Source organism: Mesocricetus auratus, unplaced genomic scaffold (assembly GCF_017639785.1).
Source record: "Mesocricetus auratus isolate SY011 unplaced genomic scaffold, BCM_Maur_2.0 Super-Scaffold_100021, whole genome shotgun sequence".
Taxonomy (NCBI): Eukaryota; Metazoa; Chordata; class Mammalia; order Rodentia; family Cricetidae; genus Mesocricetus; species Mesocricetus auratus.
In genome coordinates, this window is record NW_024429202.1 from 705,659 (window position 1) to 731,727 (window position 26,069).

The window sequence follows — 26,069 nt, forward strand, 5'->3', positions numbered from 1 at the left end:
TTTGTTTTTAGTATTGAAACAGAATTATTAATACAATTTAACACAAACTGGTAATTAGATATCTCTCTTTAAAAAAAAACAATAACACCCTTTTAGGTAACGTGCAAGCAGTCTTATGCAGAAATGGAAAAGGGTTTTGCCTGACCAAAGAACACAGCACACGAAACACCAAGGAGAGAAGAAGAATCCTTCAAAGAGGAGCAGTCATCAGCTCAAACGGCCTCCTGGAAGGACACATCAAAACCACCAGGGGTCTTGGATTCCATGGAAACCCCACACTGAAGAAGTCCATTATTTCAGCACCCCAAACGATTTCTGTCCCTATAGATGATCTATGTCAGTTTCTCATCTTAGCCACTAATGGGCTCTGGGAAGTTCTGGACAAGAAGGAAGTCACTGCACTGGTGATTACCTTGTTTCATGCATATAAAGAAACATGTTCTAGTCCTGAAAACAAATCCTTGCCATCTGAAGAGCCTTTTTCCCCATCAGACAGTAATATCCGTGTGCTATTCCAGTACAACCCTGAATCTGAAGAAGTTATGTCATCTACTAATCTAATGAAAAGGTCATCTGATTCAATATATTCTCAAGCTTGCATGTATCAGGCTGAAAATACAGAAACATTTCTTCCAGAAATGACTAATTATGACACTTGCATCAAGAAAGAAACTAACAGCCTACCCACTATAGACAGTAAGAAGGGAAGCGAGAAAGAACTACATGCTAAGAATTTCTATGAAGGTGCAGCTGAGTACATTGGCTATGAACTTGTAAGTGCTGCTTTAGAAGGTGGTTCCAGAGACAGCATCACTGTTATGGTAATGTTTCTCAGTGGGAGTGAGTATCAGCTGCTGACATAAAAACATTCCAAAGACCCAGAGCAGCAAACAGTACCACAAAGACTTCAGTGCACCAGACTCTAGGACAGATCATGACTCGGAGAGAATCATTCTTGACAGGAAGAAAACACAAAAGCTTCCAGTTATATGCAATGTGTGCTATGCTCACTACTTTATGTTAAAGAGAAAGAAAACTCAGTGTTGCTTTTTATACCACTTTATTCCAACCTGAGCACCTCAATATAAAACTAAACACTGGTGAACTGTTTTCCTTACTAATTTTGAGTTATTGTAAAATGTACAAGTTCTGCTAGCAGATCGACACTTAAATAGATTAAATCATCTGACACATGGTAGATTTCATACAATGAAAATACCTAAAATAATTAGTGCAATATACTGATCAAAATAAAATGGACTTTGAAAACCAAGGTTTCAAGATTATTACTAATAACATTGTAATACTTATGTTACAAATTGCAGGTACAGTGTTAAGGTTCTAACCATGTAAGAACAGCAAAGCCCCTTCCTTTCATAGGGGGAAGACAGAAATAATTAGCTGTTTTAGTAACTGTACATTTTGTATATGCTTAGGCAATTCTTAAATATTACAGAAAATAATAAACATGGAGACGACAATGCAGTACTCTATTTACAGTACAGCTGAAGATCATATTTAAAATCAAGTTTGAATGTACATAATTGTTAGTGCACTGACTAATCATGTCCCAAGGGAACCAGAGCTCCCTCCCTGCTCCAGACAGACCTCTATGTAATGGCCAACAGTGATTAAAGAGAAATCAGACACCTGGTTTGTTTCCACTTTGTTGAAGAGCTCACACGAAGGTTCGACCACTATCCATTAAAATGCATTTATCAGTTTTTCTATTCCTAAAACAAGATTGGGTTACACATGACTTCTTCTTTTCAGTCAGATTTTAAGAAATAACAGGACTGAATAAGATGTCACTAATATTCATTCTTTCTGGAGATGTAGGACTGTTTTCTTAGGATTATTTTATTAATATGTGGAATGTACACTTTTTAGCCAATAGAAGAAATTACCATTTGCTTGTCTTCTGTTGCTAAGCATAAATATTTTTAGTCTTCTAAAAATGTTTTCCTAAAGCTCACTAGTAATTTTGAATCTTTCACACCTGACTCTTATGCCAGGTTAGAGACTGGTGGTTAAGTGTGGCTCCACCCCCACTGGAGACGAGTGGGTCCCTTGCACTTTCCACCAACAAATTGTACACAGTTCTCTTTTCCCTTTCTACTGTTGAAACATTAGTCCGAAGAACACATGCATGTTATTAAAAATTAAGTTCAAAACACTCAAAATAATTCAGTATTAGAAACTTGATTCTACCATAAGTCTTTTTGGAAGTCACATTGGGCCGGCTAGATGCTCCCACACCACGGTTTTTGCCATTCAGGAAGCTCACACTGGAGTTCAGTTACTACAACACTGGCTTCTGGCTGGCTGTGCAGGCTCAGTAAGGTCTACTCCTCGTCCTCTGGCGGAGTTTGCACCTGGATTCTGTGGTTCATTCTTTGGCAGCTTTTTAGCTAAGAAAGAAATGACAAAAATAAAATTGTAATTATTAATATTAAAATCATTTAGACCTACTTATTTATAATACTCTTTCCCAGTTGGGTTATTCCAAAGTTTTATGTGCTGACTTATGTTTGCTCTTTTCAAATGTTTATTACCTACTAAATGCCAGAAGGTAAAGCCAAACACCAAATAACCCCCAAAGAACACATCACTGGTTGCTGTACTAAAAGGAGTTTAATTTCTTAGTGTTTGTGAAGGAGTAGGTAGAGGCCAATTGTAGGTATACCGTTTAAACTTAAATTTAACTAGAACTATACACAATTTTTTTTTATCAAATCCCACAGAAATAACATATTTTACTTAATAGTTTGTGTTGTGTTGGTTCAGGAGCAAACTAGGCAACTCCACTACCGCTTAACACTCAGACTATTTTATAGTAATTCAATTTTTATTATACACAATCTGCTGGGCATGGTGGGACATGACTGCAATTCCCATAATTCACTCTGGAAAACGAGTTGGGACAATCACTTGAGCCCAGGAAGTTAATATTAGCCTGAGAAGTATATCACAACTCAATTTTGAAAAACAAAACCAAGTAAAACAGACACAAAATCCAGTCAATGGATCATGGATCAAGTACATAAAGAAGCTCACATTATAGCAACATTCTCTGGGTTGTCCCAAATAATTCTGAGAACAAGTCAGGATATAAACACATTCTATCAACATAACCACCACACCAACCCAACCAAACTTGTCCATTACCGTGGAACCTAATCAGCAAACCCAATTATATGGCACAGCATCTATTTGTTTCCTGGCTTCCACACCCTTCTAACATCTAAGTTTCCCCCTCTTGGGCTATGAGAACCTCAAAATGATTTACAAATAATGATACTTAGTATACACAAATAGCTTTGTGAGTTCTATACAACTAATAGTGGCTTGATAGTGCTCCCCACTAAAAATTCACCTGCTAGATCTATGGCTTAGTCCTGTGGACAAAGCAGCAATATTCCTGAATAGTACTGTATTGTCCAATTCCTACCTGGAATCCTGGACTTTTTTTTGTTGTTGTTGTTGTTTGTTTGATTTGTGCTAGGAACCTGAGGCTTTCATGTTACACACGTTAATGAGCAATGCCCAGTAAGTGAATTAACAATACTACTAGGATAAGCTAGCACTATAACCTGTATTATAATAAATACTGAATTGGGTTTTGGAATGTGCATAATTTCTCCCTATAGCCTACTCCTCTAAGGACATTCTATAATCACATCTGACTGAGATCAGGAGGAGGAAGGAAGTAAACAGCAACAAAGACTGTTTCTGTTCACTGGATTGTACTATGTGATTGAGATGCTAACTTTATCAAGAAAAGACCACAGTTCCCTTTACACTGGGGATTTCTTTAAAGAAGGGAAAGGGTTTAATTTGAAATGAGATCTGGAAGGGAGGAACAGAATCAGGCTTCAGAAATGCAACACAAGCACTGACCACAGAGCTGCTTGCCCAGCCTACAATTAAAAATAAGTCTAAAGTATTCCCTAGCTCGGAATGGTGGCTCCACCCTGTAATCCCAGCACTCGGGAGACTGAGGCAGGAGGATCTGGAGTTCCAGGCCAGCATTGGGTATACAGTGAGACTATGTCTGACAAAAATAAAACAGGTTCAGTTAGTGAGTGCTTGTTGTGTAACCAGTAAATTCTGAGTTTGGATCCTTGGCACCCATGTGAAAACATGAACATGTAACTCCAGCACTAGGCGTGGATCACGTAGGGATAGAAAGATCTTGGGGTTTTCAATGAGGCCAGAGTTCACCAAAAAACTGAGGCTCAAAACAATGGGGTAGCACGATGATTCAGGAGGTAAAGCTGCTCGCTGCCAAGCTTTATGACATCAGTTCCATATCTGGAACCTACATGGTATAAAGAGTAGACCCCCAGGAATTGTCCTGCCCTCCACATTTGTGCTATGGCGCGCACGCGCGCACACAAACACACCCCCACACTAAATGTTTAAAAATGGAAGATGGAGAAATAATGGAGGAGAACATCTCAATGTCACCCTCTGGCTTCCATTTATACCACCACAATCAAGAGCACCTGTGTGCAGGTACGTGTGAAATAAAAGCTATTCTAAGGCACATGTTGAAATCTCACATTGTCACCACCTTCCTGCCTTGAACATGGATCATCTTTGTCTAACATTCAACAGTATGCACCTACCTACTGTAGCCACCTTGGTTATCAGACTACCGTGGTGTCAGTGTTCAGGTTCAGGTGACCCTTATTTTACTCAGAATGGCCCTAAAGCACAAGTACAAGGTCATCCTCAGGTACTTGAGACTCTATCCCAAAGCAACAACAAATAATCACATCAGTAAATAAATAAATACAGTAAGAAGGAAACTTCCAAGTCAGATCTGTTGTTACACTTATAAACCCATCACTCTGGAGTCTGAGGCACAAAGACCCCCAAGTTCTAGTCCAGCTTAGATACATACCAAACCTAAACTTGAACTCAGCATCAGTGAAACTCAAACTTGGGAAAACCAATCTTCGACACTGGGGATGCAGTTCAATAGTTCAGCACTTGCCTACGATATTCAAGGTCTGGGGTCTGATCCCTTTCCCAGGCAGAAAAGAATCTTTGTGAAAATGGGAAGGAAAAGGAAATCCTAGTTTTGCTATTCCAAAAGGCTTAACACCATCCATAGTTTCAGGCATTCAGTGCCTTGCAATATATTCCCTACAGATAAAAGACTACTGTACACAGGAAAACTTGTATTTGCTCAGACATTTCGGTGAAACCTTTGGAAAATTTACCTCTAATCTATGAGATCAACTTTTAATTCATCTATAGCATATAACCCAATATTCACTGAATTCATGAATGAACTGACATTACTGAGGTTGGGAATGTAGCTCAGCGGTAGCTACACTGCTTAGCATGTTGGAGGCCCTGGGCTTAATTCATAAAATTGGAAGGGGTAAAACAAAGAAGAGAGGAGGAGGGACCTCCTGACAGTCAATCTTTTTTTTTTTTTTTAAACTTCACTCTGAGGCAGGGTCTTATGCCCAGCAGGCTGAACACCATGTCCTGCTTCCCAACCAGTCTTTACAGTATTTCCAACAAAATATTGTTTAGTGGACAGGATCTAAAAAAAATAGTACAATAAGTTAAGAAAACCAAATAATGTTTTAGAGGTCATGGGCCAAATAATCAACATCTTACCTATTGCCATGAATATTTCATTTACATTCATTGACGTCTTAGCTGATGTCTCCATGAATAATAAACTGTTGTCATCTGCATAGGACTGTGCTTCCTGTTTATATATATAAAAAAATTAGCGGGGTGTTGGTGGTACACGTCCTTAATCCCAGAACTTTTGAGGCAGAGACAGGCAGATCTCTGTAACATCAAGGCCAGCATGATATACAAATCAAGTTCCAGGACAGGCTGCAAAGCTACAGAGAAACCCTGCCCCGGAAAACCAAAAAGATTTATTCCTTGAACATATGCTGAACCTGTTTTATATATTTCCTTATTTGATTACCTATTACTTAACTGACTGATTACAGTCAGAGAATATGCTGTGGCAAAAGAAAAAACAATGAGTGGGACAATTCTTTTTTTTACCTTAACTTTTTGCTTATTCCACTCTTGGTCATCACGTCAAGTATTAAACCTAATCACAGTAAGAATTTGGGGATAGCATATTATTTTACTATAAATACTCTAATTTCAATGGCAATTTTTATTATGCCTTTTAAAGATAGAATTTGCAATAAATATGGAAATCCAATGTCTTAACACTGGCAACAACTACGGAAATGCACCCTCGTGTTTAATTTTCAATGGCACACAGCATTACAATTCCAACTATACTATGAACAATTCCTCTCAAAACTACAAACTGCCCCACACTTCTATGACACTTTCCAGCTTATTTATACTATTGCCTTTGGGCCTCCTCACAGCTCTTCTGAGTAGGAACAGCTGACACCCCTTTGAGCTGTTATAGCACAGGGCCACTTTTGGACATAACCGAACCTCTCTAATATGTTTTGCTGGGGAACTTAACTCTCTGGACAACATAGCAGATAAAAGACATCACACGGCTGTCTTAAGAATTAAATGAATTTGCTGGGTGGTGGTGGTGGTGGTGGTGGTGCACGCCTTTAATCCCAGCACTGAGGAGGCAGAGGCAGGCAGACACCTCTGTGAGTTCAAGGCCAGCCTGATCTACAGATCTGGTTCCAGGACAGCTGAGAAACCCTGTCTCAAAAAAATAAAAAAAAGTATTCTGCTTAACACGAAACAGTAGCAGCTTCCTTTCTCTCTCTTCCTATAATGTCAAAAGAAAGAATTCCATCACTGATCTGCATGTTAGGCCACAGCAAGAGAAATAGAAACAGTTTTTTATAAATCTAGAAAGATCTGTTGTTTTTAAATGATTGGCATTCACTCATATGCTATTTTATAGCAGAGGATATTTTGAATTAATATACACAAACTGGAGGTCTTAAGTTTTTTTTTTTTACATTAATTTATGTGGAGATAAAGGAGCCATACTAGAAGTCAGATAAGATAACAACTTGCAGCCAATCAGTATTTAGTTCTAGCAATCTAGGTTGTCATGACAGCACCTTTGCCTACTAAGCCTCTTACATACCTGAAGCTCTCCCCACCCCTTTTCTTTTTCCTCTTCTGAGATGGGTTTACTGTGCAGCCCTGGTTACCATGTAACTACGCAAAAGACCAGGCTGGTCTCAAACTTGTGACAATCTTCCTACCGCTGCCTCCCATGTGGCCTGGTGGGATTATAGGGGTATAATGCCATGCCTAGCTCAAAAATTACTATTTTTACATACATATTCCCACATACATAATACAATTATTTATTTGTGTGTGTGCACATATGTATGTGTATGTCTGGGGTATGTTTGCACTAGTACGCATATGGAGGTTAGTGGACAACCTGCATTTCTAGGCGTAGAAAACTCAGCACCTTTATGTGCTAAGCCAGCCATACTGTGGGCCTCAAATGAAGAGCAATTGAGCTTTTACTTTTTAATTTCTTCCTTTCAAGAACAGCTATCTAAATATGTGTGTGTACTCGTATAATAACATATGTAGTATGTGTATACATAGAAAGCAGGAAGAATGCCAGCTTTTCTCAGATGTGTGTGAGTGTGGGGGATGTTGCCATCTTTCATGGAATTATTTTTTTGGGAAAGAGACAGGGATTCATGTAGCTCGAGCTATCTATCATTAACCCCACCCCCTATTCTCTTGCTTCTGTTTCCCCTGGTATTGTTTGTGCTGCAATCTCTGGTTTATGCAGTAGCTAAAGAAAGAAACCAAGACACATGCACACACAGTAGGCAACTGCCTGCCTGCCATCCATCCACCCACCCATCCATCATCACCTGAGCTGTATCCCTGACACTATCAGGAAAATATTTTATGTATTAGTAATTATGTATTTTATGTATTAGTAATGTATATGTACATATGTTTTCAACTATTTTCATGGCTTAAAATTACTTACAAACATGCTTTTAAGTTAAAGTAAAATTCCACATACCTGGAAGTCAACAGCTCTTTTATTTGCTAGGTCAGCTTTGTTTCCTGACAAAGCTATCACAATATTAGGACTTGCTTGCCTCTGAAGTTCTTTAACCCAGTTTTTTGCTCTTGCAAAGGACTCCTGTTAAACAGAGAAACAGTTATTTGGCACAGGTTCAAAAGAGTTAAGAAGCATCTTCTATGAGACAAGGCTGGAAGACTCTAGAGCAGTGGTTCTCAACCTTCCTAATGATGTGAATTTTTAGTAGCTAGTTACTCATTGTGGCAATCCCCAAACAAAATCATTTTTGTTGCTACTTCAAAACTGTAGCTTTGCTACTGTTATGAATCGGAATAACAATATCTGATATGCATGATAGTCTGAAGGTTCATTCACATGCGCAAAGGGGTCTCCACCCACAGGTTGAGGATCACTGGTCTAGCATGACCCCATGGAAATAAAATTCTTAGGACTCCTGTATCATTTAGGCACCTTCATCTTCTACCTCACTCACAAAAGCTTTGGCAGAAATGATTTGCTACAACAAAGGAATTTCCAAAAAAATTTTAACCCAATTCTAAATACTAAAGTGATTATTCAAACTGGTTTCAGGGTAATAGGATTTTATACCCACCTCATTTGTGATATCATACACAACTATGGCTGCTTGAGCTCCTCTGTAGTACATTGGTGCTAGGCTATGGTACCGTTCTTGGCCAGCTGTGTCCCATATTTCAAATTTTACTGTTGTGTCATCAAGGCACACAGTTTGGGTTAGAAAGGCAGCTGAAAAAGAAAATATCTGTAGTAAGTTTATCCTTTTTCTCAACTTTTTGTAAGACACGAAGGGCAGGCTGGCCTGGAATTCACGTCACAGTCAAGAATGACCTTGAACTTGTGGCCCTCCTGCCCCTGCCTCTCCACTGGTGCCACATCACAGCCAGTTTATATGGTGCTGGGCATGGAACTCAGGGCTTCACAAACGGCAGACAAGGGCTCTACCAACAAAACCAAATCCCAGCCCACCAACTTAGATTTTTTAAACTGTATTTCTTGTGTTAAAGATGGATATACACTGATCTCAAAAGACAACATTAAGGAGCTGGTGTTCTTATTTCACTGTGGGAGACAGAAAACAAACTTACATCCTGCCAAGCCCCAATCCCGTATACCTAGTAAACTTGCTTAAAAGCTAGATAAATAACATTTCTTCATAAGACCTTAGTAAAATTATATGGCAACTAATACTTGTCTAGTTTACCCCAAACTTCATTCAGTTCAATCCCCAACAGAGGAAAAAAAAAGTTTAAGACCATATTTTTAATTTGCTTTACGATTTAGGAAACAGGGAGAAACCTAACACACCTGGTATTTTTTTTTTGGGGGGGGAGTTCAAGACAGGGTTTTTCTGTGGCTTTGGAGGCTGTCCTGAAACTAGCTCTTGTAGACCAGGCTGGTCTTGAACTCACAGAGATGCACCCGCCTCTGCCTCCCAAGTGCTGGGGTTAAAGGTGTGCCACCACTGCCCAGCTATCTTAAGAATTTTTAACTTTTCCTTTCCCTGTGTCCTTTTTATTTATACCATGACACAGTATCACTCACTATATAGCCCTAGCTGTACTGAAACTCGATATACAGACAAAACAAACAAACAAAAAAAGGAACTGGAGAGTTGACTCTCAGCAGTTAAGAGCATTTCCTGCTCTTGCAGTGCCCGGCACCTGGGTCCAGTTCCCGGCACCCACATGGTAGCTCACATCATCTGCAACTCCAGCTCCAGGAGATCTGGCATTCAAGTTGCACAGACATACATGCAGGCAAATACATCATAAAGGAAAACAAATCTTTAAAATATCTCTGTGCCACACTGTGTGTATAGGTCACAAGACTTCTTTCAGGAATTGGTTATCTCCTTCCATTCTGTGGGTTATACTGATTGAACTAGGGTCAAGCTGTGTGGCAAGACATTTTTGATGTTATTCCAATTAAGTGCCATTATAGAAGGATACTTTAGTCCGGGCATGGTGATATATGCCTGTAATCCCAGCATTTATTCACTGGAAGCAGAAGAATCATGAATTCGAGGCCAATCAGGGCTAACATTCATACATAAACCTAAGGGTTTGTCAGAATATGTCCAAGAATGGAGCTGTATGAGAGGTCTGAGTGTTTGTGAGAAAACTCTAAGAAAAGAAGCCAGGAGTCTTCTGAGCAGTTTCCTCAGAAACAGGAAATTTTTCTTGTACTGTGATTTCATGACCCTCCCAGGTGTAGCAGAATAGGAGTGAATTTATTTTAGATTACTAATTACAACTGACTACTGCTATATCTTCATATGCCTCTACGGCAAAACTCTTTTTTTGCCATATGCAGCTTGTCTTTGTGACTAAATACAGTTTGAACTCGAGAGAACTTTACTCCAGTGATTTTCCTTGACACTCAAGAGGCATGATACTCTGAGACTTTAGTCCAACTCATTTTCAGATTTCACTCTCCCAGAGCAGTAAGCAAAGGTTGACAACTTAGTTTGGTTCCACCAAATCCACTCTATAATATCAACATTCAGTACTCTGGGGCAGGAGAACTGTTGTCAATTCAAGGCCAGCTTTGGAGATCTATTGAGATGCAGAATGAAATCCTGTCTCAAAAAGCCAAGAACAAAGAAGCAGAGGCAGGCATAGCACCTGTTATCTTAGCACTAAGAGCACCACCACAAGCTTGAGTTAACCTGTGCTACAAAGGGAGTTTCAAGTCAGCTTGGGCTACAGAATACCACCTGTTCAACACTCCCACCCAAAACTCCAAAAAGACAAAGCAAACCTACAATGTGAATAACTAGGAATTAATTCTAAGTTCATGGAGGCAGCTGTCAATTATGTTACCTTAATGAAAGTCCTGTCCAATTCTCAAACAAGTTATGTCATAAGAAATGATCACTTATCTAGGTAGGTGAGATGATTTACTCTACAAAAAAGCCCAAGTTCCATTATTGGAGCCCTTAAGAAAGGACAAAAAGTCATCCTTTAATCTCTATACCCACCATGTTTCATGCTCACATGTATACAATAAAGAAAGGAAAAAGGGCTGGAGAGATGGCTCAGTGATTAAGAACACTGGCTTATGTTCCAGAGGACCTGGGCTCAATTCCCAACACCCACATCGCAGCTCACAACTCTCTGTAACCCTAGTTCTAGGGGATCTGAAACCCTCAACAATGACATACATGTAGGCAAAACACCAGTGCACATAAAATAAAAACAAAATTTTTTAAAAAAGGAAAAAAGATTTAAAAAGACAACTACCACCTTCATAAATGCTAAAAATGCCAAATAAAAAAACAATAACCCAGTAAGAGTTTCTTTCAGAAGCATTAAACTGTTAGACCAATAGTCTAAAAACATTTTCATCTAGGTAAACTATGAAAGGCATTGGAGTTAATATTCAGTCCTCCCAAGAGTTTTTTCTTAGAACACAGCAATTAATCCATCCATAAGCATGAAACTAGCAGACTACCCAATAACACAGCTCTTAGGAATTCTGACTTTGTGAATATTTATGTCCATATCACCATAACATTAATATTTAATATTTTCTCTACAATAAAATTGCTACTAGAGATCCACCATGAAGGGCCTCATCCTCCCTGGGGATGGGAGTGGAGATTGGGTGGGGGACTGGAGGGCCTGGTGGGGAGGAATTGGGAGGAGGGGAGGGAGAGGGAGCTGGGACTGACATGTGAAACAAACTTGTTTCTAACTTAATAAAAAAAAAAAAAGAGGAAAAAATAAAAAAAATTGTTACTGGAAAATATTTTAAACCCAGAGACATCAGTTTAACTAATACATGAGTTCTTGACCAGTGTTGCGCCAGCAGCTGTACAAAGGAACACTGAATAATAAGCAGGTGAAATTTCCTGAAAGGTGAGAAGTCCAGCAAGAAAACATCACTGTTCATTCTGTAGCAACTATGCTCACATATCCTGTCACTCTTGTCCCTTGCTCCCAAAGCTCCCTACATGATGTTCCAGACTTCTTTTGGTGCTGGGGATTGAACACAGGCCTTCAAACATGCTAGGCAAATGCTCCACATATGACCAAGTCTTACTGACTTACTTATTTTGGTTGTTTTGTTTAGAGACAGGGTCACATTCTATTGTATTGCAGAAGTGACCCAGCCTCCTAAAAGGTAGGGATTACAGGTATGAGCTAAATTATAATACTAGCTGGAACTACAACCATTGAGTCTGGAAATACTCAAGTTCCTATAGTAAGTAAAAAGCACTATACTACACAAAGAGAGAGAGAAAAAAAAAAAAACCCAAACTGATGGCAACAGTTAATTTCTCCTAAATCTGCACCAATTAAACACAGAGGGAACAGAAAAACTACAGGAACTAATTGCACTCCACCTTATGATAGTTATTTGTATTGCTCAAGATAGAACTCACTTTTGCTAGCCAAACACTCTACCACTAAACTACATCCCCAGGCTTCCCAGTTAGGTATCAAACTCAACTACAAATTACACAATTTAGAATTAACACAAGCAAAAAAAAAAAAAATCCTTAAGATAAATGGATTTAACTATACAAAAATCTGAGACTCCTAAGCTTTTGAAACATCCAAAATGCACAGGTGAATACACTCAGAAAAATTACTCTGGTGAATGGGGAGAGATTTTTAGTGTGTAGAGACTTATGCTTATGACCTTGGTAGTTGAGAAGCAGAGACAGGAGAATTTCCCCCTCCTAGCTTGGTCTCCTGAGTGCTACAATTAAAAGAGTGTAAAAAATCTTTTAAGATGGTCAACTAGCCAGAGAACACAAGTCATATGTTATTGTTTGAACATTACCATATTTGGGAAATCAGCTTATACATGGATATGGTTTTAAAATTAGTCTTAGGAGTTTGACATTAATGCCTTACCATTCTGACACTGGAGTGGCAGGAGGATTATCTCAAGTCCAAAGCTAGCCAGGATTACACTATGAACCCCCACCCATCACCAAGGCTTCTCTGTGTAGCTTTGGAGCCTGTCCTGGAACTCACTTTTGTAGACTAGGCTGACTTCAACTCACTGACAGTCACCTGCCTCTGCCTCCCAAGTGCTGGGAATTAAAGGCATGTGCCACCATGCTCACCTGGCTGAGCATTGTCTTTTTAAAAATCAAAACCAAACCATCATTTCAACTTTCAGAGCTAAAATGGTGATTTTATTTTCAAAAAAGGGGTATAATCCTAATGAAATATTTGTTCACAGAACTAGAATTCATTTTCCTCTGTTTGAAGCAGAATAAGGACTCATATTGAAAAGAATGAAATACTGGGGCTAGAGAGATAGTTCAGTGCTTACTGGCATTGTCGGTTCTTACAGAAGATCGGGTTCAATTTTCCCAACCACACGACAGCTTATACTGTTTGTAACTCAAATTCCAGGGCATCTAACACCCTAGCACGGTGTGAAGACATACATGCAGGCAAAGCACCCATGTACACCAAAAAGAAAGGGGGGGGGGCTGCTAGAGAGAGAAAGGGAGTTTGCTAAAACTTATTAACTTGGAGATGCAGCTCTGTAAAGTACTTACCTAACATGCATGAAGTCCTAGATTCCATCCACAACACCAAAACAGCAAACACCCCCCTCAATAAAAACAAACAAACAAAAAATACAGGGTATAGTGGCACACACTTTAATCTCAGCAGTGAGAGCTGAGGAATCAAAAGTTCCAAATCATCCTAAAGTACACCCTAAAGGCCATCCTAGTCAACCTGTCACATAAACCAACCCAATCCAGCTAGGCTATATTTATGTGAGCACCAGGCATATACTAATGTTAAAGCTTCAATACTGAGCTTGAATGAACCACTTTCTTTGGTCCTTTCCTCACTCCTTAAATGACACCAAGATTTACAGTTTTATACTAACTCATGAACTCACACAGATGAAAATGTTTACGCTATTGCTCAGACAGTCTATGTCCAAACATTCCCTTTCCTTTTCACCTCATTTCCTTCCCTCTCTTTTCTTTCCTCAGTCTCTTTGCCTATATAAAGTGCACTAAAAATATACTTCACGCTTTTTAACTTTCAGGACTGTTTCTTTATAAATTAGGGTGTTTGCTTTAATATTTCTCCTATTAGATGAACGACACAACATCAAGTATTTATTTACTAGGTGCTGAGTTAATGCCGGTTTCACACTGTATGCCACATCTTACTTCCGGCATCAAGACATCTTTTTGGTCCTAAGCACAGTAAGATGGACTTCCTTTCTATGGCACTATTTATGCCTCATTAGTCCCCCTCACCCCCTTTTTCACAAAATAAGCATTGAAAATATCACTTTATCATCCCTCCCCCCCACTGTTTGGTAAGAACAACATACCATGCATCTCTTTGGGCCCACAGAAAAGTGCTAACAACAGTCACAGGAATTAGTCACAATTTATTTATCCTGATGGTTGATTTTTATATGATTTTCAATTTTTTTTTAATGGCAAGGGAAAAGAGAAAAGAGGAAGAGGGAAGACAAGAAAAATGGCAAAGGGGAAAAGAAAATAGAGAATGGAAGCCAGGCGTTGGTAGCTCACGCCTTTAATCCCAGCACTCGGGAGGCAGAGGCAGGCGGATCTCTGTAAGTTCGAGACCAGCCTTGTCTACCAAGCGAGTTCCAGGACAGCCTCCAAAGCCACAGAGAAACCCTGTCTCGAAAAAAACCAAAAAAAAAAAAAAAAAAAAAAGAGAGAGAATGGAAAGACATAGACTTTGATGGAGCACTAGTAAATACCTTGATGTTAATTCCTAGTAATAAAAAAATAAAACCAAACAAAAGCCAAGTCTTAGTAACTAGTATCATGACTCCTGAACATACACCACAGAAATAGCAACTAAGCTAGGCAAAAGAGGTTTAGCTGTTGTGGAAAAAGGCTATAGAACACTTTAGCATAGTTTTTATTACAAGTTAAGAATTTTACAACATAGAAGTGGCAAAAAAAAAAAAAAAAGGTTATGAGCTTGGGAGTTTGGGGGCTAGCTCACTGTTTAAAAGGGTCTCTGGAAAAGACTATGTTTGGTTCACAGTATCCACACACAGTTCACAACCACCTGTAACTGCAGTTGCATGGGATCCAATGCCCTCCTCCTTTTGGTTGCCTTAAGCATTGGGCGTGCAGGTGGATATACACATGTAAGCAAACAAAATACTCACACATATTTTAAAAACCTTAAAAAATTAATAAAACTATGTAACTATGACTGGCCTACCCTTTGGCCCTGAATTTGGCAGTAATTCACCCATTTCTGGCTCCTGAATGCTGGGATCATATTACCACACCCAGCTGAGATAGGGAAGAAAGCACAGATAAGGGATATGGGTGGTGGCACACACCCCTATAATGTCATACTTGGGAGGCTGAGCTGTGATGTTTTGAGTTCTGGCTCAAAACATAATAAATTAAAGTAACCTCCCAAATCCATGCAGATTAACAGGAATTAAGCCAAGACGCTCATAGAAACTAGCAGTGTTCTAAGGGAGAAAACTTATGAAAAGTCAGGAACGCTTTAAGTCTCAATCATTAAAGCTTCTTTTAGCTTATAACCATATGTAAGGTTCACATTACAGAAATAAGTTCAGGAGCAAACATTTGAAGATGACATCTACTCCTGGATTGTAACTTGAAACTGCAAACAGAACAGCAGGGGTTAAACACTGGAGTTGAGGATACAGCTCAGCAGTAGGGTGTTTTGCATAACTTACAGACTCAGTGCTAGGTTTGATCCCTAGTACCATGGAGGGGAGGGTGTGTGTAAGGGCAGCTAAGAAGAAAATAAGAAACTACAAAAACGAGACTGCAAGGTACTAAAGAAAGCATGATGGATGATAAACACTGAGAAATTTTAGCATTAACAAAGAAAATACAACAGTCATATGACCACTGTTCCAGGAGATATACCAGCAACGGCATCACACTACATTTTACTTACAGCATGACTGGCACTGACACTCTAACTTTAGCTTGGTCATAAAAACGTCTCTAGCTTCTGGCTGTACTTTCCTAACATCCACACTTGAACTCAGCTCTTATCAGGGAAAATCTAGGCTGAAGCAAACAAAAAAAAGCCAGCTTGCTACAGCTGAGTCCAACTCCGAGGACCCACCAAGTGGCAGGAGAGAACTCCAGTAAATCATCCTCCAATCGCTATATATGCAACCACATGCAAACATATTTATAAAGTAATTTACAGCACTAAGAATTGCAAAATGGAGGTGAGCAGGAGGTATACAGTAGCCTCAGAAGACAAACAATAAAGTGGTATCTTGGGTACCCATTGTAAACCTTCCCCACCTCTCCCCCCCCCCCCTCTCTCGGTTTTCCCCCACTTTCTTTTCTTCTTTCAGACAAGGTATCACTATGCAGTCTTGGCTGGCCTGGAATTCATAGAGATCAGTCCATCACTGCCTCCAGAGTGCTGGAATTAAAGACAAACACCACCATACCCAGTCTCTTACCTCTTTTTTTCTAAGACAAAATTTTTGAAAATACTTTCACATTATTTTCTCTGATACATTAAAGGAGTCAATAACTTCCACATTTACAGAGCATAATGCTTGTCATGTGTAGTCTGATTTTCTAGTCTCAACTTCTCAGAAAACAAACAAACAAACAAACAAACAAACAACCTCACATGCATAAGGACCTGCCTCGAGTCAAATGCAAAAACCTTAGGCAAACTATTTAAGTTATTACCTTGCTTTCCTCAACTATTACTTAATGTTTTTATACAACCATGCTAATATACTGACAAAACTTAGAAATATTTGGTCTAAATCCAAAGAATAAACATGTATATACTCAAGGTACCCTGTCTTAATAAATCAAATTGTTTTCGTAAAGATACAAATGCAAAAAAGGCCCAAAATGCACTCCTGTTATTTTACGATGTTTTATTTTTCAAATATAATCCCCCACCCAGTGCCTTGTCATTTTAGTAGCAGGAGCTAAAGCATGAGAACTGATTTCAAGACCAGCCTGGATTATATAGCAAGACTGTCTCAAAAAAATTAAAAGGAGCGGAAAGAAAAGGGGAGGAAATAAAAAGAGATCAAGAAGGGAAAGGCGATTTATAAAATACTAGGATTATCTTCAAATTCCAATATATGACTTGATTTAAAAAAATACTAGCAGAGTTGAAAGACAGCAACCATAACAATTTAATGAAACACTGTCTCAAAATAAAAATGAAGAGAAAAAATGTTGTGCGGGCTATAATCCAGTGGTAGAGCATTTGTTTAGCATGGCCAAAGAAGGCTCTAGGTTCAATCCCTAAGGCTAATACAAAAAAAGTCCACCAATAAAAATATGTTCTTGAGCATAGCGGTGGTGGCTCATGCCTTTAAACCCAGCAGAGACAGAGACAGGTGAATCTCTGTGATTTTGAGGCCAGCCTGGTCTACAGAGCAAATTCCAGGACAGTCAGGGCTACAGAGAAACCCTCTCCTGAAAAATCACAATCTCTTTTTGATGGATTAGCTGTTAAGTAGCTAGAGTTTATGCTTATATCATGCTAGTTGATAACTTAAAAGCAAAAATCTGGGCCAGCAGAATGGCTGTGGGTATGGGCGCTTGCCACACAAGTCTGACAACCATAACCATTCCCAGAATACACAGCAAAAGGAGTTGTCTCCCAAAATTATTTCTCTGACCTACAGAGTCCTCTGGCATACAGAGTCCCCACATTGACACATACAAAATAAAAAAGCAAAACCTCAGTTGAGCTAAGAATGCAGTGTAGGTGGTAGCAGTTCGCATTACTGCACACTAATCCATGGGTCAGTCCCCAGCACTGCACTTCCCAGGCTCACGACTATAATTCTAGCATTAGGAAGGTAAAAACAGAAAGAACAGGGTGTCACTACACAGTGACTTCAAAGTCAGCTTGGGCTACAAGAGTCCCCGTCTCAAAAATGTATCAACCACAAAAATTTCTTGATTTACTGTTTCTTTCTGGAGACACGACCTCTCAAACTTATTACATAGTTGAAGCCAGTGTTGAATTTATCATCCCTGACAACTCCCAAGTCTGGGATTATAGGTGTGTACCATTATGCTCAGCTAACATAGGTAGGTCACATGTGATTTCAATGGAGATAGGTAATGAATCTCAGACAACATACTGTACCTCAGTATACAACAGCCAACAACGTGAAGCAACACAGACAGTTCACTAGCTTAGAGCTCCTTAGTCAGGCCGTCATGCTGAGCAGCTCTCAATACCTGAACAGCACCAGCACCCTGACCCTAACAAAACTGAGACAGGGCAAAAATTAATACTCATGATTCATAATGATCCTTTGCAATCAATTTTAAGAGGGTAAAAAAAAAAAAGATAATATAGACCATATTAGGTGTGTATATGTGTGACCATATCTTTCGTGGTCCTGGGCGGGGGGGGGTGTGGGGGTGTGGGGTGTGTGTGTGTGGCAGCAACGTTGAAACTAAGACCTTATAAATGCTAGGCAAACACTTTACCATTAAATATAGCCACAAGATTTTTTTGTTTTGATACCACTGGTTGGCTGTTTCTGCAAGGACAGGGCACAAGGCACAATTGAGGAACAGGAGGAGGGGGTGGTGGTGGTGGTGGTGCACACCTTTAATCCCAGCACTTGGGAGGCAGAGGCAGGAGGATCTCTGTAAGTTCGAGACCAGCTTGGTCTACAAGAGCTAGTTCCAGGACAGCCTCCAAAGCCACAGGGAAACCTCAAAAAACAAACAAACAAAATTTTAAAAAAAGCGAGAGGGAGGGAGAGAGAGAGAGAGAGAGAGAGAGAGAGAGAGAGAGAGAGAGAGAGAGAGAGAGAGAGAGAGAGAAAGTTGTCCTCTGCCTTCCAAATATGCATTGTTGCACAATTCTGTCCATACTTATGTAATACATAAACATTAATGATAAATAAAATAAGGCCAGCAGAGATATATGCGTAGACACTGTCCTAAGAAACAAAAAAATTGCTGGGTGTGATGGCCTAAACCTATCATTCCAGCAGGATGATGTAAGACTGCTATGAGTTCAAGTCCAGACTGGGCTGCTAAACAGTGAGTTTGGGTCAGCCTGGGCTACAGAGTAAAATCTTGCATCTAAAACAAACAAACAAACAAAAAAACTGAAGACATTAAGTCAATAAGCATACCCCACATTTTAAAAATGTGAACACAAAAGAGCTACACCACTATTTCAGTTATATTATCATGAAGTGCAATAACTACAAGCAACTTTAACATACATACAGGTAATACTCCATTTACCTGTGCGTTCTCCCTCAAGTAACCCTCTAGCAACTATCTCATTTGCTTTTTTTTTTTTTTTTTTTTTTTTTTTTTTGAGAAAGGGGTTCTGTACTGGCTGGTTTTGTGTGTCAACTTAACACAAGCTAGACTCATCAAAAGAAGGAGCCTTAATCCAGGAGATGCCTCCACATGACCCAGCTGTAAGGCATTTCCTCATTTAGTGACCAATGGGGGAGCGCCTAGCCCATGGTGAGTGGCGCCGTCCCTGGGCTGTTGGTCCTGGGTTCTATAAGAAGGTGGGTTGAGCAAGAAGCCATGGAAGCAAGTCAGTAAAAGCAGCACCCTCAGCACCCCTCCATGGCCTCAGCATCAGCTCCTGTCTCTGAGATCCTGCCCTGTTTGAGTTCTTGTCCTTGACTTCATTCAGTATGAACAGTAATGCTGAAGTATAAGCCAAATAAACCCTTTCCTCCCCAATTTGTTTTTCGGTCACAGTGGGACGGTTTTACTATGCAGTAGTCGCTGCCCTGAGCCTCCTGGGGGCTGAAATTAAAGGTGTGTCCATTCCACTCCACTCTCACACTGGTACTGGGTTTTGAGACAGTATCTTATGAGGAACAGGCTAGCCTCAGACTCATAGCCAAAGCTAGCCTGAACTCTAATTCTCCTGCTTCTATCTCCCGATTCCAAGGGATGCACCCACCTCTGCTTCTTCATGCTAGGATTAAAGAGATGCACCACCATGCCTGGCAACTGTGAATCTTAGTAAGAAACTTTATTGTCTAAGTCACTGGTTCTCAAACTTCCTAATGCTGTGACCCTTTAAGTACAGTTCCTCATGTTATAGTGACCCTCCCAACCATAAATTTATTTTGTTGTTATTCCATAACTGTAATTTTGCTACTATTATGAACTGTCCTTCTGAAAGGATCATTTGACCCCAAAGGGGTTTCCACCTATTGGTTGAGAACCACTGGTCTAAGTAAAGATAGCTGAGCCTAAAGTTCTTACCTCTAGAAGAGCAATCAGTGCTCCCAACTGCTTAGCCATCTCTACAGGCTCTACTTAAACAAAAATTTAAAATCTTAAACCAAATACTAAGCAGCTAGCACCGAAAAATATTATTATATAACATATCAACAATGCTAGAAATGACTCAGCAAAAAAGCTACACTGGTTTTAATTAGCTACACTTACTAAGCATTTATTCTCTGCCAGTTAAGATACTAAGACATCTGCTTTCATTTCAGGGTAGGCACTGTTATTTTTCATTCATGTAAGAGGAAAATAAACACATGACTTCCCTATAACAAACGTAGTATTTGACAGAGGAAGGATTTAAGATAAAAACGTTGTGTTAAAAATGACTGAGGCTTAGAGACATATCTTAGTTGGTAGTGTGCTTTTCTAACTTGCACAAAGTTTTAGGTTTCATCCCCAGTACCACAAACACAGGGTGTGGTGGTCCAACTGTAATCTCAACATTCAAAAATCAGATATTCAAGGGCGTTAACAAATACCTAGCTCAGTTCAGTTCCAGGCGACCCTAGACTACATGAGACCTATCTTATGAATGTCCCCCTCCCATCTCACTCCAGTCCATTCCCCCAAAACTATGAAATAAAGCCTTGCTAGATTTGAGACCCTGTCTCAAAACATAGTCGAGGCATGGTGACCAGACCTGTAACCCAGCACTTGGTGGCTAAAACAAGTAGGATCACCAAGAGTTCATGGAAAAGCATGGGATGCAGGGCTAGACCATGTCTTGAAAGGAGACTCGCCTACCTAATAAACACATTTCCATTTTGTGCTTTGCTTTCTTTTTTGAGATAGGATCTTGCTATATCATAGCCATTGCTTTGAAACTCAGTCCTCCCACTCCAGGTTCTGGAATGCTCTATTGTAAGCTTGTGCCACTCCATCTAACTTATTTTTAAAAGTTTTCCCCCATTAAATATTGTTTAACTCCCAAAACCATGTTGGGCTGGTAGCATACACCTGTAATCCCAATAGTTAGGAGGTGGAGGCAGGACAGCAAATTTACCAAAATTTCAGAATAGCTTAAGAGTACAATAACTTGTTTACAAACAAAATAAACACCAAATTAAAGTATTAAAATTCAAGGACTGCTGGAAGCTTCTTCCTTCCCTGCATGAATGATCTATTTGGCTACTCAAAATCACATTTAGAACAAATACTTATTAATGTATGACTCAGTTAAATGATTAAAAGGAAAATAAGACTCTCACCCCCAATGGTACTCTCTTGAAATTCATGAAATTGGCCCTTCACAAAGCGAAGTACAAGGCTTGATTTGCCAACAGCGGACTCTCCTAGAAGTACCAGTTTGAACTGGCAAATTTTATTTCCAGTATTTGGCCCGTTGGGTCTTGTTGCTCCTCGATTAGCCATGTCCAAAGTCCCTAATTTAAGATTCCTAAATGAACTTCCAGGATGTAAGGTATCAGTTTTGTTTTCTTTCTGGAAAAAATACCTGTGGAGACACAAACAAATAAACAAATCAAAACTAAGTAAATCAGTATTAGTGACTTAATATTTAGTAAATTTAGTCATTTATTTTTTTCACTGCCTTTCAAGGGAAATAATGGCACAAGATTTAAGCCTAAAATCACCTAAAATTAGCCTTCAAAAGGAGGGTAAGAAGTCTAAAGAGACAGCACTCAGAAGAAGAGAAAGTAATAGAGTCTATACGTCTTGAAAGCAGAAGGGGACAATCTCCAGAGAGGAAGGGTATGGGAGAGGACAGGAAAGAATGACACAAATGAAAACATCACCTGTAACCTACCCCTGTATGTTAACAACAAAAAATGAGTAAAAGGAAGGTGTGATAGCAATAGCAATTCCAGTCTTGGAAAGGCTGAAGCAGGAGTTCAAAGGCACAGACAACATGTAACATCTGACTGCAAAACAAAGCAACTAACCTTCTACAATTTGACTTTGGGACTGGGGACTGGTATAGTGTTTGCCCAGCAAGCAGCAGGCTCTAGGTCCAAAAACAAACCCAAATAAATAAAAGTAAAGAAGACTTGACTTTGTGCCAGTCAGTATTTTAAATACTTAATATAGCCACTCAACAGTATCAAGTACTCTTACAAATCTTATAAATGAAGAAACAGTTACCAAAAGGTTAAGTAACTTCATTGAGATCACACAGCAACTGTGACAGAGCAATTTGAGAGGTCAATCAAGAATCAAGAATTCTGGGCACTGGAAAGATGGAAGTTTGGCCTGAGTATTGCCATTCTAGGTGACTGGAGTTCAGCTTATGGGGTGATCCACAACCGCCTGTACCACCAGTCCCAGGTCCCTCTCCCCCCTCAAATCTTTTAAAAAGAAGAAAACAAAATCAGGTTCTATGTCCTATCAGCCCTTAGCTATAAAATTCATTCTTATCTCAGGCAATTTGGTGGACTCTCCGGGCCTCAGTTACTCATTTGTTAAATAGTTATAATATTGCCTACCTTATTTTAGAATCTTGAGGAGAAATGAAAGAGATGTATCCTGTTTGAAGAACTAGATGGCATAAAAATGCCCAGAGTTTATTAACATTCTGCTCGCTTTTCTAGGATTACTAAATATTCATTCTCTCGTTCTGTGTTTTACGTACTTTTCTACTTTTGAAGTAAATAATTTTATAAAAACAAAAAAGAAAATCAGGTTCCAATGTCATATTACTTGGGTTAATATTATTTTTGAAGAAAGTTATGCTCATAATGAAAAGCTTTTAGAACAAATCCTACAGTTTATATTTGAAGGCCTCCATTAAATGATACATTTTTTCATTTAATAGTAATTTCCCAAGTTTGTGTGCCTGGCTGATAAGGATTTCTCTATCTGGTAGGATTAGGAGTGACCTATTTACTTTCAGTAATTTGGGGGGGGGTAGCTGTTGAGCTAACAATGTATGTATTATCCATTTAGCATTGCATTTGGAAAAAGCTAGCCTGAGAGGTAGTCTCCTCCCCTCCTCTTTAGACAGAGGGTCACAAAGTAGCATAGAATGGTGATCTTCATACTTCCTGCTCTTAAGACCTACACCAAGACATCCAACTTGTTTTCAATCTTGGTAGAACTGGCAAATATTTGAAACACCCTTTTCAGTTTATTTACAAATCAACTTTAATAGCTTACTCCAACCTTTTATCAACACAGAACATAGATGAGGCAAGCCTATAAACCCAGTACCCAGGCAAATAGAAGGAGGAGGGCTGTGAAGTATTCCTGGGGCTAGCCTGGGCTTAAATAGAGTCCTTGTTTCAAAAGGAGAAGAAAAATCATTCAGTAAGGCACTTGCAGTGCAAGTCTAGGTTTGGATTCTGGCAATCATGTACAGTGAAAAGGTGAGGATTCACGTAAGAAATCTGTATTCTCCATAAAATTTGAGTTGATACATGGAATCCTCTTGACAATGACAAATTCATTGATTAATATATCCATAAGATCTTTGTGTTACTTTTGTTGTTTTAAGACAGAATCTCTCTATATGTAACCCTGGCTGTCACAGAACTCAAAGAGATCCATCAGTTTCTGAGTCTACCTCCCAAGTGCTGGGGTTAAAGGTATGCCCAATCAAACCCTGCTTAGTCTTTAAGATACCAGCTCTTGGTGTAATCTAGTTAATAGCTTTGAAGATTACTTATCTTTTCCAAAACTATGGACACATTTACAGATAAAATGATATTGAGCTACTTCTAACCAACACAAAACTACCATTCCAGCCTAGCACTGGAGAAGCTGAAATAAAAACATGTCAGTCAGAAAGACAAAGACATAGCAAGGTCCTGTCTCAAAAGAACAGACACGGTTGCTGGTTGGTGGTGGTGCACCATATTTCCCGCACTAGGGAGGCAGAGGCAGGCAGATCTCTAAGTTCAAGGCCAATCTGGTATACAGAGCCAGTTCCTAGACAGCCAAGCCACACAGAAACCCTGTCTCAAACCCTGCCGCTCCCCCCAAATAAATAAATCTTGGCAGTCCACGATTTTAATGCCAGCACCTGGGTGAATGAATCTCTGTGAGTTTCCAGGCCAGCCTGGTCTATCTACAAAGCATGTTTCAAGCCACCCAGAGCTACACAGTGAGAACTTGTCTCACATAAATAAAACTCCCATTTCTCCTCAATCTGCAAAAAGAGATTTTGAAGTCTAGTCCTGGCTATGCCAATTTCTGCCGGAGAAAACTTTTAATTTCCACATCTCAATATCCATTATATTCTAACGTTGCATAGCTACTCTGAGAATTGAGTAAGATAACATATGTAGTCTCTAATATAGTGCCTACTAAGTACACAGTGCTTGAAATTGACAATTTAAATGGCCTCTTGGTGAGACAGTGTTATAGATCAATAGACTGCCATGCACAATGAAAAGGCATCAACACATCTTCAGATATACACTTTCGGCTCAAACGTTTCCCAATAGTTACCTACCTACAAAACAATAAATGACCTATCCAGGACAAAATCTGCTCTGAATGTTCACGATGCTTCTAAAATTTCAGGCGAACATCAAATTCTCACAGAAAAAATGTACAAAAATTCATACTTCATTTTGCTTTTTAAGTGTTCCTTACCCTTCCCCACCCTATCTTTCTGAAAGAGGAACTTGTAGCCTAGGCAAGCACTGGCGTAATTTAGGATTAGTGCTGGGATGACAGATGGGTGCCTCAGCGCCTTTTAAAGTTCAAAGGTACTGAATCTTTACTTCCAAAGACCTCAAACAGAGACAAGCCAAATTATAAACATATACACACTGACCACGACATTAACGTTAAAATTAAGTGCACGGGTTGGGAGTAGCCGGCAGGGCTCTTGCTTGGCACAAGAAGCTGACTGGGTTCAACCCCTGGCAAGACACGAACACACACACACACACACATACACACACACACACACTCACACAGGCAATCCTTTGTACTCACTGCTTGTACTTGTTCCGACAAACAAAACGTCGGCATAATATGCATCCTAAGTTTTGAAAATGGTAACTCAAAAAATTACTGAGCCCCTAAATTGTGCGTACTGTGCTCACAACCCCACAGGTTCAAATCTTACATTAGGAACGATCTGGCCAGTTCTCAGTATTCCGAGAGACACACAATGGGGTTTTCTCTTGTTTAATTAGTTACCTGCAAGGCACCTGATTCAGCACTTTGAATACACTTCAGCACGGCACAGACTACACATGCCAAGTGCGACAGTCCTGGCTTTAAACTTCTGCAAGTGTCAGGGTGCTAACCTGTTCGCGGGGATGCCCACGGCCTCGGCTCACCACGTCCCACGGAAGACAGGATCCCACCATTCCCACAGCTCGGCCAAGCCAGTCAGAGGCCCGGATTCCCGGAGCACTCGAGAACCAACTCGGAGCGCCGGGCCCAGCAGCCCCGCTGGGCCCCGTGGCCGCCTCCTCAGCCACTCACTGGCTCCCCGGCCGCCGCCCGGCCAGGCCTGAGACCCCAGGACCGCGCCGGCCACTGCCGCGGCCCGCGGCGCCATCTTGGGAAGCGGGTGACACCCGCCGCTCCCTCGGCGTCCCCGCATCCCGGGCTCCGGGGCGGCGGACCGGATGGGCGTCTGTAGCGGCCGCCCGGGGAGCCGGGCCTGCCCGGGGCCGAGGGAGGGAGGGCGGCTTACCTGGGGCGCGGCTCCCGGCAGCGAGGCCACGCGCGGCCCGGAGATGGGAGGCGCCGCAGCTGCAGCGCCGTCGCCTGCTCGCCGCTCCCCACACTGGCCGGCGCGGGGCTCCGAGCGCCGTGCCGCCCCTGCCGGGCCGCGTCTCCGCCTCT

At 40.3% G+C, this 26,069-nt stretch overlaps 2 protein-coding genes across 2 annotated transcripts in view; one reads left to right on the forward strand and one right to left on the reverse strand.

Moving 5' to 3' along the window:
* The window catches only part of Pp2d1 (protein phosphatase 2C like domain containing 1), a 34,447-nt gene extending 32,159 nt beyond the window's left edge, over positions 1–2,288 (forward strand). Inside the window, exon 3 of the mRNA XM_040729173.1 lies at positions 97–2,288. Coding sequence (XP_040585107.1) covers positions 97–863 — 767 coding nt within the window. The 3' untranslated portion in view covers positions 864–2,288. The remainder of the gene's footprint in view (positions 1–96) is intronic.
* On the reverse strand, positions 1,044–26,069 carry Rab5a (RAB5A, member RAS oncogene family). Its single transcript, XM_005072419.4, has 6 exons — positions 25,918–26,069; positions 21,515–21,759; positions 8,616–8,767; positions 8,000–8,122; positions 5,641–5,734; positions 1,044–2,411 (listed from the first exon to the last, which is right to left on the reverse strand). Exons 2-6 carry the CDS (start codon positions 21,675–21,677, stop codon positions 2,296–2,298), a joined length of 648 nt encoding a protein of 215 aa, XP_005072476.1. The 5' UTR covers positions 21,678–21,759; positions 25,918–26,069; the 3' UTR covers positions 1,044–2,295.

Coding starts and splice junctions, on each gene's coding strand:
- Rab5a (XM_005072419.4), bottom strand. CDS start 21,677: ATGGCTAATCGAGGAGCAACAAGACCCAACGGGCCAAATACTGGAAAT. Junction 8,768..21,514: donor TCAAGAGAGTACCATTGGGG/GTGAGAGTCTTA, acceptor TTTCTTTTTCAG/CTGCCTTTCTAACCCAAACT. Junction 2,412..5,640: donor TGAAATATTCATGGCAATAG/GTAAGATGTTGA, acceptor TTTCTTTCTTAG/CTAAAAAGCTGCCAAAGAAT.